General features: G+C 36.2%; 1 protein-coding gene across 3 annotated transcripts in view; it reads left to right on the forward strand.

The window, feature by feature from the left end:
* The window catches only part of Zc3h6 (zinc finger CCCH-type containing 6), a 65,735-nt gene extending 54,562 nt beyond the window's left edge, over positions 1 to 11,173 (forward strand). For all 3 annotated transcript variants that reach the window (XM_046462823.2, XM_058585166.1, XM_058585167.1), the window contains 5 exons: positions 1,090 to 1,199; positions 1,997 to 2,250; positions 3,871 to 4,346; positions 4,659 to 4,892; positions 8,376 to 11,173. In XM_046462823.2, the coding sequence (XP_046318779.1) occupies positions 1,090 to 1,199; positions 1,997 to 2,250; positions 3,871 to 4,346; positions 4,659 to 4,892; positions 8,376 to 9,856 (2,555 nt within the window). In that variant the 3' untranslated portion in view covers positions 9,857 to 11,173. The remainder of the gene's footprint in view (positions 1 to 1,089; positions 1,200 to 1,996; positions 2,251 to 3,870; positions 4,347 to 4,658; positions 4,893 to 8,375) is intronic.
* The last annotated feature ends 6,618 nt before the right edge of the window (positions 11,174 to 17,791 follow it).

Consider the following 17,791-nt stretch of genomic DNA (forward strand, 5'->3'; position numbering starts at 1 on the left):
AAGATTGATTTTTTAAATATCAAGGAAGTAAATTCTTACATTACCAAGAGTTTTTTATATTAAAAAAAAAAAGAAAAGAAAAAGAAAAACAATAAACAAACAAAAAAAGAATTTTGAATTTTTTTTTCTTCATGGTAACAGGGGATTGAACCCAGAGCCTTGTGCACATTAGGAAAGTACTCTGCTTCGAAGCTACATCCCAAGCTAGGAGTTTGAATTTTATCAGCTATCTTTTGCATGCTCTAAGATGATCATATGATTTTTTTTCTCCCTTGACCATGTCAATATGATTGCAGTAATGGGTATTCTCTGGGCCTACGCCACCCCAAAATGGTATACTTTCAGTTTTCTTCCAAATTTAATAGTTTCTTAGAAGTTTGTCTCCAGAAACTTAAGTATGATAAGTATTGGATGTATTTGCTTTTAAATGACATATAAACCCTCATTGTTTTCATCATAGATATAAATTCTTGATATAAAATTTATATATGCTGTAAATTTTATTGTAAAAGTAGCAGGACCTAACAATTATAATACTGTCATATTTGATACAACCATTATAATTTTTTTTCTTTCAAAAAGTGATTTCTATTTTTAATAGAATAATAGACTTAAAGCTTTTTAAATATTTTTACATAATGAAAATATTAATATTAAAATAAGCAATAAATTATCTATGTAGTTATAGAAGCTTCAGCATCATATACCATACAGTCCTATTGATTTGGCACAGTTTTTTTAATTGTAGTAAGAATACTAAATATGGGCTGGGGTTGTGGCTCAGCGGTAGAACACTTGCCTAGCACAAGCAAGGCCCTGAATTCGATCCTCAGCGCCACATAAAAAGAAATAAAATAAAGGTATTGTGTCCAACTGCAACTAAAAATAAATATTTTAAAAAAATACTAAATATGAAATCTATTCTCTAAACAAATTTTTAAAAAGATAAAATACAGTATTGTTGGCTATTAGCACATTGTTTTATAGCAAATCTTTAGAACTTAATCATCTTATATAACAGTTACATTTTTGGTTTAAAAAAATTAGACCTTGATTTACTTCTGTCTGTTCCTTAATTTTTTTGTTTACATGAATTCCCATGCAAGTTTTATCATAGTGGAGCAAAATGTTATCAAGGAGACAACTGTAAATTTTCCCATGATGATTTGACAAAAGAAACAAAGAAACTTTTGGATAAAGTGAGTAGCATTTTTTTTACCTTGAGTATTTGTTACATTTCTCCACAGATTAATTTTACTGAGATCACATTTTATAAAGTATATTTTATGGAATTCTGATGAGATATAGAGGATTTGCTATTTGATGTTTTATTCTATTAATATTGTATGTTAGAAAAGCTGAATTATTGTATTAGGAATTAGGAAATTTTGCTCTTTGTTCTGCATTAAAAATCTTGTTTACAGGCTAGGGATATAGCTCAGTACATAGAGTGCTTGCTTCTCATGCACAAGGCCCTGGATTCAATCCCTAGTACCACAAATGAAACAAACAAACAAAAAAACAAACTTATTTACTTTGAGCAGCATCGCTTACCTCTTTGAACCTCATTCTGTTGTTCTGTTTTGTTTTCAGTGGGGGAAAGGGAGTGGTGCTAGGGATTAAACCCAGGGGCACTTTACTAAGAGTCCTCTTAGTTTTTTCATTTTGAGGCAGTTCTTGCTAAATTGCTCAGAGCCTTGCTAAATTTGGAGACTGGCCTCAAACTTGGAATTCTCTGACCTTAGCTTCCTTGAGTCAGTGAGATTTCAGGCATGCACTACTGCACCTGGCTACCTCATTTCATTTATTGAAAATAATATTGTCTTCTTAACTTTAATAGAAATAGCTTTAATGGGTTATATTAGTTAAAGCTGACCCATTTCACCTTTAATATTGTATTATTCTATTTCTAAACTAGTTAACTAAAGTCTTCACAATTTTTAATGTGAGAAAGAAAGCTTATTTTGAGATAGTAATCTTTACCAATTATTTTTAGGTGTTGAATATGGATGAAGAACTTATAAATGAAGATGAACGAGAATTAGAAGAACTTAGAAAGCGTGGCATAACTCCTCTTCCCAAACCACCTCCTGGAGTTGGGCTTTTGCCAACTCCACCAGAGCATTTTCCTTTTTCTGATCCTGAAGACGATTTTCAGACAGATCTCTCTGATGATTTCAAAAAAATTCCATCTCTTTTTGAAATAGTTGTAAAACCAACTGTGGATTTAGCACATAAAATTGGGAAGAAGTAAGTTAAAACTTTGCAAATGCCAGAAATATTCCCCCTAAATATTTACTTTAAGATACTAAGTTGCGTTTCAAATTAATTGTTTAGTTAACATTAGGTAGAGATAACAGATATCTGGCATGCACTCAGATTGCTGCTTCCCCTTGCTCTTTGTCCCCCCCACCTTTAAGAATGTGTGTGTGTGTGTGTGTGTGTGTGTGTGTGCTCCCTGGGGATGCAACCCAGGGCCTCACAAATACTAGGTAGCACTCTACCACTGTGCAAATAGTTTGAGCACAAATTGTTTCTCAAACACCAGACACTCAAAACAGAATCTTTGCAGAACTTCAGAAACCTGTCAACATAGTAATCTTGAAGGACACTGCCAGGTGGATAGATTGGCATTCCTCCTGCCAGATTATGAGCCTACATTTTTATTGAGAATATCTTCAAATAGTGGATAATATGTCTCCAGTATGTTTAGTTCTTTTTGAAAAGTAATTTCTTAGGCTATTAAAGGAAAACCTCTGAGTAAGCTGGATCTAGAATTCTATTTTTTAACAATACTATTCCAACTCTGCTGCCCATCCCTTAGTGTCTGTGCACTGTAAGGGCTATAAGTCCCCTTATTGGTTAGTTTTTTAACCCTGAATACACAGGAAAGCAATGAGGTTTCAGTGAATTAGTAAACATCACAACTAATGTAACCCATTAAAGCTATTTCTATTAAAGTTAAGAAGACAAGCAAGTCTACTGTTTAATATTATGTAACAAATCCAGGCAATAATAGAAAGATTTAAAAAGTATAATGATTAGAAGTGGAGAGGCAGATTCATTAAAGTTAGTTTCCTTCAATAAGCCCAAAGGATTTCACTGACAAAACTATTAGAAATAGTAAATTAAAAACTGAGCATGGTGGCACACACCTGTAATACTAGTGCCTCGGGAGGCTGAAGCAGGAGGATTATGAGTTCATTCAGCCTCAGCAACTTAGTGAGGCCCTAAGCAAGTCAGTGAGACCCTGTCTCTAAATAAAATATTAAAAAGTGTTGGGGATATGGCTCAGTAGTTAAGCACCTCTGGATCCAATCTCTGTTGCCAAAAAAAAAAAAGAAATAATAAATTAGCAAAATGTCCAGAAAGAAACGCAACATTCAGAGACTTCTAGAAGTCTTTGTATATGCCAGCAATAACTCATTGGAAATTATAATAAAAAGTTGTACATATTAGTACAATTCTAATTTTGTTGTAAGAAAAGTGTACATATACTTAGAAAAAGGATTGGACAGAATTGATCAAAAATTTTATCTCAAAAAAAAAAATTTTATCTCTGGATGATGGGATTTTAGAAGTGATTCTTATTTATCTTTATACTTTTTGTGTTTTCCAAAATATCTGTAATAATGAGTAGGCTTTAGAACAGCCAGTTGTAAGCAACAATTTAAAAAACTGAGCTAAAAGGAAAACAAGAGACAGAAGTAGAGTTTCCATTTAACAGATGATATAGAACAAGTTGTTTCTTAAACACATGTTATTCTATTTGGATATAGGGAATCATACCTGGTATCTATTTAGGAGTGGGTTATTCTTATTTGTCTCTTTTGTTTGAACTAAGAAACATATTTTTTTTTCTCTCTACAGACCACCAGCATATTATAATAGTGCCTCACCACCAGGACCACAATTTCAGGGAAGCAGCCCATGTTCTCAGCATATCTATAGTTCTGGGTCAAGTCCAGGTCCTGGACCTAACATGTCTCAGGGTCGCAATAGTCCTGTGATGCTCCCAGGCTCACCTGGACATCACCCATGTGTTGGACCTTCAGGTCTACCAGTGCCGCAGAGCCCACCTGAAATCATAGGTCCTCATAGTCAACCAGATACACCCTTGACACCATCGAGTGTGAGTGGTGCTTACCACTCGCCAGGCTTCCCGGGACATGCTGTGAAAGTGCCCAGAGAGAACCACTGCTCTCCAAGCTCATCATACCAGCAAATTCCTGGGGAAATGCAGCTCAACACCAATTATGAGTCCCTGCAGAACCCAGCTGAGTTTTATGACAATTATTATTCACAGCATGCTGCCCATAATTTTCAGCCTCCTGATAACTCTGGTGGTAAGTTAAATAACTCATTTCTAATTTAAAATATTCAAAGTTCTATTTTTTGTTAAAAACATTGATAGGAATGTATGTTTTAAATAAAGCGAAGTGAAACTGTTGAAATTAAAACCTTAAAATATGTTCTCATTGCACCAAAACAATACAAAGAGTAGAACTTTGGAGAAATAATAGAACTTTAGATAACTTTTAATAATACTTAAAAGTTACATAATACCTGGCGAATCCAGTGTGATGATTATTAGAATTTCAATGTCTTAGGTGGAGTCTGTTCATGCAGTGTCTGTCTCTTCCCTGTTATGACTACAGATGGGATGTGGCATGGAGAATTTGCCCAGCAGCAACCCTCCATTGCTGAGGATTCACCTAACCTGGGAAGTGGGCATGACACCAGCAGCAGCCTGACAGGCCATGGCCAGCTGTCTACTCCAGGGCTCCTCCCTGCTGTGCAGAGAGCTCTTTTCCTCCGACTTACTCAGAGATACCAAGAAGATGAAGAGTTAGCTGGCAACCACCCTCACAGGACACCAAGCAAGGAAGAAGGTGTGTCAGGAGCTTAATAGCATTTTACCTATTTGAGTACATTAGAATGTGAAAATTAGTACCTCTGAACTATCATATTTCCAGTTTGTCTTGTAGCCTCCATCTTCTTAGAACCGCTTGCAGTTTCAGTGACGTTAATGCTTCAATGCTTTAATTAATTGCAGTCACGCACACCTATAATCCCAGCAACTTTGGAGGCTGAGGCAAAGGGCATCACAGGTTCAAGGCCACCTTCAGCAACTTGGCAAGGCCCTAAGCAACTTAGCAAGATTGTGTCTCAAAAAGTTAAAAGGGCTGAGGATGTAATTTAATGGCAAAGTGCCCTGGGTTCAGTCCCCAGTGCCCCTTCCCTTAAAATAATAATTAATTTCAAAGGTTTGACTTGAAGTCATGAATACATTTAAAACTGGATTCAAGGCCTAGGTGATCATATTTACAAACAATTAAGCTTTTTCTTTTTTCAGGAAGAAAAGAAATAGAACAAAAAAAGGGTGCCCTCCATTTGGGGATTTTGAGTTCTAGCTCTACTTCAAAATAATGCAATTATCAGAGAAATTTTTGTGGGCATAGAGTGTATACTTCTATATTATTAAGAAATACTAGGTAAGCACTTCACCACTGAGCTGGGGATGTGGCTCAGTGGTGGAGTGCTCACCTAGCATTCATGAGGCCTGGGTTCTATCCCCAGCATCACCAACCAAATTGAAAAAAAAAGAAAGAATATTTTAATATAAAAAGATTATATGGAAACAGTAAGTTTATCTTAGTATTTTTTACATTGTTTAGTGTATAGCAATTAGTTTATTTAGGTAAGGATGAGGAAAATTTAAAATATCCAGTTCTTTTTATGAATTATAAAATTTATGTTTGGCCATTCTTAAACATTAAATTTATGAATAACCATGTAAATTAGGCAACACTAGCTAGTGTTAGATAACTCCAAGCTATTATATGAACATTATTTGTGAAATTTTTAAAGAAGGTAACATTAGCTCTCCTAGTATCTGATATCACAAGAAATGAGGGATTCCTAATACGTGAATTTCCTATACAGTTTAAGCTTACTTCTTTAAGTGATAAAACTTAATTTAAAATAATAACAATTTTTAAAAAATGTGTATAGCCTCCTCCTACAAACACAAATTAATTAATTTTTTTTTTTTTTTAGTTCTGGGGGATCAAACCCTGGGCCTCACACACGCCAGGCAACAAGCAAGTGCTCTACCACTGAGCCACATCTGTAGCCCTAAAAATAACCATTTTAATGGTAATCTTTCTATTAAGTCTTAAAGACTTTTAAGTTTTAATAAGCAAGAAAATTAAAGCTTATAGATGATAAAATTATATATTATAACATTATATAATTGGTGATGTTCTGTGAGGATCGTTTGCTCTACGTATAGAAATAATCTTAAACTGAGCATGGTGGTGCTGGCCTGTAATCCTAGTTACTCAGGGGGCTGAGGCAGGAGGATCACAAATTCAGGGCCAGCCTCAGCAACTTAGTGAGGCCCTGTCTCAAAATTTAAAAAATAAATAAAAAGCGTTGGGGATGTGGCTCAGTGCTTAAGCACCTATGGGTTCAAGCCCCTATACCCATTGCCCCACCCCTCAAAAAAAAAAAAAGAAAAAGAAGAAGAAAGAAAGAATTTTGAATAGCTAGATTTGTTTGTGTTTGTATTCATTTTTATAAATCTTAATGCTTTTATGAATTTTCTCTTTTGATAAAAAACTGTTAATTCTATTCCTATTTAATATCTGTTTTCTGTTGGGCAATCTCTACTCTTCTGTCATTGTATTACTCTATTTATTCATTCCAAAAAAGACCATCAGAATGCTTATGAAATATATTGATATGAAAAATAAGGATAAAAGTAAGAACTATTGTGAGGAGTGAAGTTACTATATAGAAATATTCAAAATAACCACAACTAGTAAAAGTGAATCAGTAGCCCAACTCTAGGATTCCTGAAGGTTAGAGAGAAGAGAAGAGAAATCTATTGTCTAGAAGTGGATTTTACAGACACTGAGATCTGAGGAAAACTTTTTGGCATTGTGGTGTGTGTGTGTGTGTGTGTGTGTGTGTGTATACCTATATATATACATATATATGTATATATATAGGTATATATGTATATTTTTTTAAACCACATCCTATCCTAAATACCAATGCTTGCTTTTTGTAAGTGCTTCTCTGTTCAACTAATCCCATAACACTATAAAGTTTTGTATACTAGGTAAAGGTGAAAATATCTATGATAGTCTACTGACCCAAGATGTTCTAAGATTGATTTATCTCATCCCCATATAGATATATTATATATATATATGTATTAACTATAGATAATGTGTGCATATATGCTATGTTTTGACTGGGGTGTGAAGAGTAGATTCTCTGTGGCCAGTTCAAAACCATTCTGTGTAAGCCTTCATTCCAGAGGAAAGAAGACCACTCTCTGAAGCATCAGCTTGTAACCCCTTACTACTCTGCTAGCAAGCATACCTCCAACAGCCAGGCTTCTAAAATCCGCGTCTTCCATACCCTGTTTCCATTGGCTTGAAGAATAGTACCAAAGTGTTTTCATAAAGTTAAAGTGTACAGTGTTTTAGGAAGTAAGTTTTATTTGTGGTTTTTAATTTAATGTTTAAAAAGCTAATATATTGCTTTGATCAAACATCTGAAAGTATAATAAAGTATGAATAGAATCTCCACCCTGTCCCTCATTTGCTCAGTTTTCATTGCTCCCTTAACCATCGTTATCAGTGATTTGTTTTATTTCCAGTCCCTTGTTATATTGTTAAATTCAGAGATATGAAGCTCAGGGATTGCTTGAAGAAACCCAAGACATTATAGAAAGCCTTTCCCAGAGTATTTTCCTCCCCCTCCCAATCCTGCCACACACTTGTGAGTTTCCTTTGGCCAGTTAGAATGAAAGGTCCTGACTTTTCTCTGACTGGGAGGATGGTATACTTTTTTCAATGTCTCAGCTCCTTCTGTATAGAGTGTGACACCTGATTGCTAATTTCCTTACCACATTATCTTGTTCAGTATGGAAACCTGGCATTTCTTTTTTTTTTTTTAAATATTTATTTATTTAAGTTCTCGGCAGACACAACATCTTTGTATGTGGTGCTGAGGATCGAACCCGGGCCGCACGCATGCCAGGCGAGCGTGCTACCGCTTGAGCCACATCCCCAGCCCGAAACCTGGCATTTCTATCATGGATTTTCTTTTTCTTTTTTTAATATTTATTTTTTTGTTGTTGTAGTTGGACACAATACCATTTATTTATTTATTTATTCATTCATTTTTATGTGGTGCTGAGGATTGAAACTAGGGCCTTGCACTGAGCCATAACCCCAGCCCCTATCGTGGATTTTCTTGAAGTTAGACTACACTTGTTTCAGAATCAGTATGTATTTATTTATTTTAAGGCCAATTGAATGCTTCATTCTTTACAATAATTTTTTGTCTACATTTAGATGATACAGGTAACTGGTATTCCAGCAGTGAAGAGGAAGAAGGAAGCAGTGTCAAGTCAATACTGAGAACGTTACAGAAACAAACAGAAACATTAAGGAGCCAGCAACAACCTTCCTCAGAACTCAGCCCTCCTACTGACCCGAGACTTGCTAAAGAGAAAAGTAAAGGAAGTCAAGTGGTTGATCCTAGACTCAGGAACATCCCAAGACAAGATGCTAGAAAGTCTTCTGAGTCTGTCCCAGTGGATCTTAGACTTGCATGGGATCCCAGGAAACTAAGAGGGAACGGAAGTGGTCACACAGGCTCTTCTGTTGGTGGAGCCAAGTTTGATTTACATCATGCAAATGCTGGTGCTAATATCAAACAAAAACGAGGAGATGACGATGAAGAAGATACAGAAAGAGAATTGAGAGAAAAAGCTTTCTTAATACCTTTGGATTCTTCACCTGGTGTAATATTGCAGGATCCAAGGTCACAATTGAGACAGTTCAGTCACATCAAAATGGACATTATCCTAACCAAACCCAACTTCGCAAAGCACATCGTGTGGGCTCCAGAAGACTTGCTTCCAGTACCTTTACCTAAGCCTGATCCAGTGTCTTCAATCAACTTACCTCTTCCCCCTCTTATAGCTGACCAGAGGCTCCATAGGCTATGGAACACAAAAGGTGATCTTCAGCAAAACCCACTGTCCATGGATCCAAAATTAGCAACCAAAGCCAAAAGTAATCCAACAAATAGAGAAGGCTACTTAGAACAATTTGGAGACTTGCACAGTTCAGGAAGTAAATTAGGAGATCCTAGGCTGCAAAAAAATTTCGATCCCAGACTTCACAGACTGCCCAATACAGAGTCTAATCAAGTAGGTATGAAGGCATCACATACATCAAAGAATGCCCCTCAGTTAGTTAGATCAAGCCCTGGTTCATCACAGCCCTCAGGGGCAGTCACTAGCAGCCCTAGTCCTGGGGCTCTGCATCCATATGCCCCTAAGCTCTCCTCTTCAACAGGCCTTCCACTGGGAACTCCAAGTTCTGTCCTCAGTGGTATTAGTTTATACGACCCCAGGGAGCAGGGTTCATCACCTACATCAGAGCTAGCCACAGCTTCTTTAGGAGAAAATGCAGAGAACCCAAAAAAAAGTGGTGGTTTAAAAAATAATGACAAAATAGAGCCTCCTGGAGAAGCAATCCTGGCACCGAAAACCACTCCAAATGTGGAAGTCACTGTCACTGGGCCAGCTGACACACAAGCAGATGTTCTCAGGAGCTCTGGGAAGGTTCAGGTCCCAGCAGTGCATAGTCTTCCTATTCAGGCCTTGGCGGGCTTGATTAGACCCCCGTACAGCGATCCAAGGCAGGTGAGGCAACCAGGCCAGGGCAGCCCGACTCCAGACAGTGAGCCCAGTAGGGAAACAGATGACAGATCTCTAAAGGAGGTTTTTAAAACTTTTGATCCGACAGCCTCACCATTTTGTTAGCTATTGTGTAATTCAGCAGCTCTTTCACTCTGTGACTGTCGCAATCCTCTGCTGTTTTGTAACTGGTTTACCTCTATAGTTTATTTATTTTTAAATTATAAACACTTTTCAGCTGCTAGTATCAGAACCACATGAAGTTATATCCTCTAAAGCCTGTGGTATTTTATATGATATTTTTATAACTTTAAGAGACCGTAGTAATTGACATAGAAACTTATATATCATGTTAGCGTCAATAAAAGTACTTTTATTGTAAATAAACCATCATGAACTCAACACTCTGCCTGAATATATGCCAGTTGTCTTTCGTAATCAATGTTTAGATCGACGATTACCACTTTTATATGGTTGTTTAGTTTTAAGCAATATGATATACATTACTTTTGAGAAACAGTATTTTGACTAGGACCTTCTCTATTTGTCAGCACAGAATTGATTAGTATGCTAATTAATATGTAAAATGAAGTAAAGAAAACGTAAAAATCATAATTAGCAGAGCAGTTCATGTTCAAGGGCATCACTTTTGTTAGTATTGGCAATATTATTTGTGTAAATGAAACATTTAAATGTCATATTTTAAAAGTCTTTTATTGTATACTGTATAATAGAAGTTGGAGGTACATAAATAGAATGTTTTGGTGAAGTGGAAAATTTCCAACTCTCCTACATAACTTTTTAAATTTAATTTTTCATATTCAATGATCATGAGTTACTTTTGTGTTACATTGTGATGATGTATTTCAATGTTTTTGTCTTTAGTGGCATAATTTATATTATTTTTTCAAATGAAGTTGCTGCAATAACTGGGTTCATCATGACTTTGAAGATTTTTAACAAAACTTTAACAGATCCAGTGAGTCTATAGTGATTATTACATTGACAATATTTTAAATGTCTAGGTTCTATATTTTTTCCTGAGCATGAGAACACAGAGATTGCAGGAATCGTCAACTGTGTATGGCCACCAATAAAGAATCTCTTTCAGATCTCACCTGACTGGTGTTATGTAACAGAGGGAATTACCTAGTGTTTTAGAAACCTCATGGTTTTGAAATCTAAATTGATCAGCAATTGTATTTCGTGAAAAATAACTTGTATTCATTCCCATGTATTTATTGCAGTATGTAAAATAATGCAACTCTATTTGTTTCATTCATTTATAATTTATAACATAAAGTATCATGCTGATGTTCATATCTTGAACTGCAGGCATATGGCAATGTTTGCTGGTAACATCTCCAGTAAGCAACTTGAAAATGAGTATTTCATTATAAAGGATAATGGAAGTAGATAATAAAATTGGTCCTTGGATGAAAACATCTACCCTTGAGAAGTGATTTTGAAAACACACAGCGGAATATCTCTGTGAAATCTGACACCCAGATAGCATATGGTTGGATTATAATGCATAGCCTTTCTGATCATGTCTTTCTTTTTCATACTTTGAGTTCTGGTATGATGGTGTTATAGTTACATGGACAAGAACTCTGCCACCTGAGGGGGTCACTGTGTTCTCAGTGGAAGGACAGTTACTTGTGAAAATGGGAATTCTTGCTGTTCATACTTTGGTAGCATTTGTTGCTTAAAATGGCCCTGGATAACATTTTAGGTCTAAAAAGTGTGGTTGAAAGCCACCATAGAAAGTATTTTCTGATTTATTGTCCAAACAAATATCATTGTTAATTGAAAAAAGTAGATAAAACTGATTAAAAATAATCCAGAGTAGTATAATTTACTCTCTTATCAGGGCAAATGTTTAGTTCATGTATTTTATCATTGTGTTAAGTAATGATGTTTACATTTTAAATTCTATACAAAAAAAGATAATCCGACTATAAAAGATCAAAATAGGATCCAAAGTTTTAACAGTTTCCATTTACTTTTTTAGTTATATATTTATTTATTTATCTGTTCTAAGGATTGAAAATCCCAGGACCTTGCACATCCTAGGCAAGAGCTGTACCACTGAGCTATAGCCCTAGCTCTGAATTTTATTTCGAGACAGGGTTTCACAGAATGGCTGATATTGTCCTCAAACTTGTGATCCTCTTGCCTCAGTCTCCCAAGCAGCTGGGATTACAGGTATGTGTTACTATGCCCTGCTCAGAAAATCTTTTACTACTGAAAGAGATATTTAAAAATAAATTAAAAGTAAGGTTTAAAAGTCATTAGTGCAAATTGTGTAATGTTCATTTATTCAGTATTCTTGAATCTTCACTTGGAGGCAATTTTGCAGAGAGAGTTGGACTTAGTTTCAAATCTAGCAGTGCATTCATGTGAAAGTGTTTTATTTGCATTTAAAATAATGATTGTTCTTATCATACAGTTTTTATTGAGATAGCATTAGCTTAGGGGTAGCTGTCAGATTCTGTCAACAGATTCTTTTAAGTTCTTTCTTTTCCTATTGCCTCACAAAAAAAATTTAAGAAGTAGCAGTTTCCCAGTGAACAAGCTCTTTAAGGTGGACTGGTGTCTTAGAACCCACGGAATTTGATTTACACAGACACACTAAAAGTAAACTGTGTTCTTAGAAGCCACACATTTAGAATCACAAGCGTCCCTGTGTCTGAGGTTTCTAGAGAGGCAGCTCAATTGGGGTGCCACTTGACTGTTGGTACTGGTTTTCACAGAAATTGTGGAACCTGTTAATTTAATATTAAATCAAGTGGGATATGCCAAGGTGTGGGACTGGGACACCAAAAGATTATTATAACTTAGATTTAGCAACTACTTTCTCATATCTCAGTTCTGAACTTAGGAAATGAGAGGTTCCACATGCCTCTGCCGTGGGTCTGTTTCTGAGTGGATGTGCTGTGCTTCTGCTGAGTGCAAAGCCCTAGTGTTAGTGACAGTGGAACGAGATGTGTGGAGGTTCCATTTGTCTCTTCACTTGTCACAGACTCTCAACTGTAGTTTTGTTTGCTAGTCATACGTATTTCAAGGGCAAAAGAATAATTGATTAGTAAAGAAATCTTGTGTGGGCTGAATTAAGTAGAGAGAAGGAGAGGGAGCAGGGAGAGGACTCTCAAGGGCTGGGAGTTAAGGACAATGAATTCATATTCTTGTTCTGAATTTATTTCTATGCAGTTTATCTCAAGGTTTCCTTCCTTATCTGTGAAATTAGGATAATTTTGACTTATCAAAGGTCTGATGAAGGGGGAGGGAGTTAATTATTTTTGTAAAGTATTTGTAAATATAAAATCGCTTTGTGACTGTCACCAAATATAATTGTTTTGCTCCCAATTCAGGTAGTATTAAGTTGTACAGATTCCAAAATAGCATGATGGGATTTGTGTGGCTTACCAATTTTATGAAGTTTGAGGTGATGTACACTGCAGCTTCTACAACAGAGTTGCCTGAGAAGCTCTTTTGGAATATTAACCCAGACAGTGAGCTGTTTCCTTGAATACTGGTGTATCAGACAGACACGGGACTTCCCACTGTGGCGCTGTATAGACTTGCAGTCTGTTCAAGATCTGACATTCCTTTCCATTTTATTTAGGCTGGATGTTGATGGAGGGTTAAAACGCTGTGACAGTCCATATTGTATAGCTGTTTGCTTAAGTCATAATGAATGTGGACAAAATGGCCAGCTCATTCGGTGTGAAAGCCATTTGTTCTTAGAAACAAGGTACATTATCTCTGACCCTTTAGTATGTATTTCTGCAGGCATGTGATACCACATGCCTGAGTGACCACTTGCTTGATAATGGTAACTCTCTTTTCTTCTGCTTAATGGTGACTAGAAGTTAGAAAGCTCCTAGACATGTGGTTGAGAGTTCTTGGAGAAGCTGTCAGAACCTTCCCCAGTGTGTAACACAGAATGTCACGGTGGAGTAGAGAGGTTTTCCCTGCGTCAGGCTTGCCTCAGAGGGCATTCCTGCAATCAAGCAGTCCACTGTTGGGCCCTGCAGCCTGCAGTATTCAGGCTTTCTGTGAATCTCATATTACATGAAGAGTAATCGTGTTACTAACAATGATGTGGCAGTACTTTATATGTTAGAAATTAAGTCAAGTAGAATATATAAGCATTACAGAACTATAATCTTTTAAAATAAGACTTAGTGTAAGAAATGTAAACTTTAACAAAATGTAACGAAACAGGGTCTAGGTGTTCTAAGCTGATTTCTTCTCTTACGTGTTAGAATATAGCATTTATTTAGTGCCTCACCCCAAGCAGTTTAATGTGATTGGCTGAACCAACTTTAGTAGCTGCCAGTCACTCTGTTGCTGGGGTTCTCTGTTTGAGTATGTTGTTTATCTGTAACTGTAACAAGCCCAAATTAACCTGCTTTTCTTGGAAAGGATACAGACCTAAGAAAAGACTAGGTTAATATCAACATAGTACTTAGAATTTTTAATGTTTAAGAAACAATATGTGTATTTTCAACCCTATACTAAGCTTTTAGAAGAAAAAATTTGTCTTCATAGCAACAAATTAGTTCTGGGCACACACTGGATGCTTTGCTAATTGCTAGTTGAAGGCTTTGTGGCAGGACAGTCCATGATTGTATTAAAAGGGCGCAACTCGTCAACTAGACCTCTCAGTAGACCCAGAATGCACTGCCTCCTTGGTTCATCCCTGTTCTCATCCTAAGCAATGCCAAGGCAGGTTTATGACAATTTTATTGGGAGTTAAGTATTTCTATGATCATAGTGCTAAGATTCCTCCTGACTTACAAGGTAGTTTCTTTTACTCCACAGAGTTTTGGATAGATGAATAATTTATACGTATACATCTATGAAAAACTCTTTCTATAACCAGACAAGGAACTGCATAACTGGAGTCTCTTCACCTCTATCTTTTTTGGGGGGAGTGGGATATTGGGTATTGAACCCAGGGGTACTCTATCACTGAGATATGTCCCCAGCCCTTTTTATTTTTTATTTTGAGCCACAGTCTCACTAAATTGCAGAGTCTCAAACTTGCCATCCTCCTGCTTCAGCTTCCCAACTCTTTGGGATTACAAGTGTGTACCAAGGCACCCAGCATATTTTTATTTTAAAATTCTTCTCTAATTTCCTCCTTTCTACTCCCCTTAAAATGTCAACTAAAATTATGAAGATAAGCCTAAACTAGTGAATTATCAAAAGCTATTAAAATTCCTTTTATACCAACATCATGAACTCTTTCAGTTATTCGTTAACTCTTAATTTCTAAGCCTTTATATCTGTTTTTAAAACATCTTTGAAATAGAATAATAATGTGCTACAGTTAGCAACATCATTGTAGGCAAAAAGAAAATCTGGTTCTTTTAAAGAAGATTGTGAGTTCTTGAGTTTTTAGGATAGTATTTTATGGCATTATTTACTCTTGAATTGTTTATTTTTTAAGAATTGTTTATTTTTTAAACTTAAAGTTTGTAATAAAAAAGTGAATATATAGCTACTTACCACGTTTTAGAAAAAATCAGCTCTGCAAGTCATCAGTCCCCTCACTTCTTGGCTCATTACAGATTTTATAAACACTGTGTGTGTGTGTGTGTGTGTGTGTGTGTTGCTGGGGGTGGAACTCAAGGCTTTGCACATGCTAGGCAGGTGCAAGCGCTCTCCCACTGAGCCACACACCTCCAGCCCTTTGTTACTGATTTTAGTACTTTCATAAGGGTATTAAAGTTGGAAGTACTGGAGTTTGCATTTTCTGGTACTTTCTCAGAGGTCTGATTTATAACATACTGTAAAGGAAGTAAATATATAGAAGCCCAATTTTTTAAATAAATTAACAAAGTTGTTTCCAAACCTCCATTACCAGCAATATCTTCAACTTATTTGTCAATGATAGATTGACATTTTATATGCTTTTTAAATAGGGGAAGGTGAAAAATGGTAAATTGACCATTATTACAGGTAAGAGGTTTTAGTCTACCTCTCTTTTATAGGAGTTTGCCCTCCAGATGCTTTAGAGGGAACTCAAATAAGAATATTTTTTCAAGAGGCAGGATGATACCTCCTTATAAAAGTGACAATCAATTTGTACATTTAAATTGCCAAAGTTTAAAAAATTTTTACATCCCTATGCTAAACCTGCTGCCCCATCCACCTCAATTCAGAAAGGGCTCAGCCTCCACCCCAAGCTACAGGACCTGGGCATTTTATTTCAGGTGAGGGCCTATAGGGACACTGGTGGCCCCAGGATGGAGTGTGTGTGTTGGGGGTGGGGAGGTGGCCAGACAGGATCACCCATTTCCTATCAAATCACAAACAGTGTCTATGGGTTGAGATCCAGGTTATACCTATTTGGTATAAGGTCTTTTGTTATTATTTTAATTCCCCAAGTTATATCTCAAATGTTGGGAAATGCCGCTAGACCATGTCACTTCAGAAGGTTTTTGTACATACCAGTTTGGTAGATTGAATTATTAATCTACTTTCTGTTCAAAAAACACCAGCAAGGGTTTTTTGTTTTTTTGTTTGCTGAATTCATCATTATCCTATTAAGGACTGACAAATTGCTTGGTAAGATCAGGATTACCTTTTCTTCTTTTCATTTGCTGATAAATTTCCAAGACGCATTCTGCTGTTGCAAGTTTCTGTAATGTTTTTTCTGTGATACCTTTCTATTGTCTGAATTTAAATTAAAATGTTTCTAATAATATCTGTTTGGCAGTGTGTTGCTTTGCTTTAATAAATCTTCAGCATTTAGAGACAGAATAGAGGGGAGCCATGTGCACGTTTAAGAGGTGTGCCTGGAATGCACCCCAGAACTTCCCAGAAGGCCCTGGCACTAAGCTGCCCTGGAGTTTATCTATGGTACAGGGAGACTATGCTGCACCTGACTGTGCTGGTTGACAACATTGAATGTGCTTCATTCCAGGAAGCATCTCTTAACATGTGTTTAAATTTTTATTAAAAGATTCGAATCTGAAATGTTGCTAGAAGATAAACTGCTTAGATCAGGAATTTGGGATCAAAATAGAGTCTCATCGCAGGAAATGCTCACAGAGCAAACTACCCCAGGTACTCATGTCTGGGCTCTGGTCTCCCCAACATACCAGCTTCCTGAGTCTCACTTTATCTGACCCTTAGGACAGTCAGGAAGAGAGGGAGGAAGACTTCCCACCTGCCTCTTTGTTTCTAAGACTCCTTGCCATCCCTTTTCTCTGATCTTCAGACTTAACCTTACTTTTTTGTTAATAGCAGTTTTTACCTTTCTTGTTTTTATTTCAGAAAGAGACTGCCCTACCACCCACTTTTAAATCTTGAGTTGTCTCCTTCTTCCTTGAGAATTTGCTTTCCTGGTATCCCAGTTCTATTCATTCTTGGTTCTGTAACAACTGCACCTGTACCTAAAGCAATGAACAGTTAACACAAGTGTTAGGGACTGGATTTATCCTCCTGTCTTAAACAACTAGAAAATGCAGAAAAATAAAGGGGATCAGGTAAATGGAAAAGAGAAAAACAGTTCAGAAGACAGTGAAATTAAAATATGGTTATTCAAGAAGTTCAACAAAATTGATGAATCACTAGGCACAGTGATCAGGAAAAAGAGAATGACAGAAAAGACTCAAATTAGCTATATAAAAAGTGGGAGATGTGGTATTACTGCATCTTCTATAGATAACAAAATAATAATACATAAATACTATAAACAATGTTTTGTCAATAAATTTGACAGTTCAAGTAAATGTTCATAGCATTCTTATTCAGAATCACTCCCAAATTGGGGGAAAAAAAAACCCAATGTCCATAAACTGATGAATGACTAAAATGTAGTCTATCTGTACAATGGCACCATTTGGCAATAAAAAGGAATGAAGTACTAATACATGCTACATTACAAATGAACTTTTAAAATTATGCTAATAAGCCAGTCACAGAGAATTGCATGTTGTATAATTCTACTTATATGTAATGTTTAGGTAAATCCATAAAAAAATATATACAGAAAGTAAGTAGTAGTTGCTTAACCTGGGAGGAGGAGGAGAAGAGGGAGGA

Source organism: Marmota monax, unplaced genomic scaffold, assembly GCF_021218885.2.
Source record: "Marmota monax isolate L192 unplaced genomic scaffold, Marmota_monax_Labrador192_F-V1.1 WCK01_AAM20220418_F8-fsc00245, whole genome shotgun sequence".
Classification (NCBI taxonomy): Eukaryota; Metazoa; Chordata; class Mammalia; order Rodentia; family Sciuridae; genus Marmota; species Marmota monax.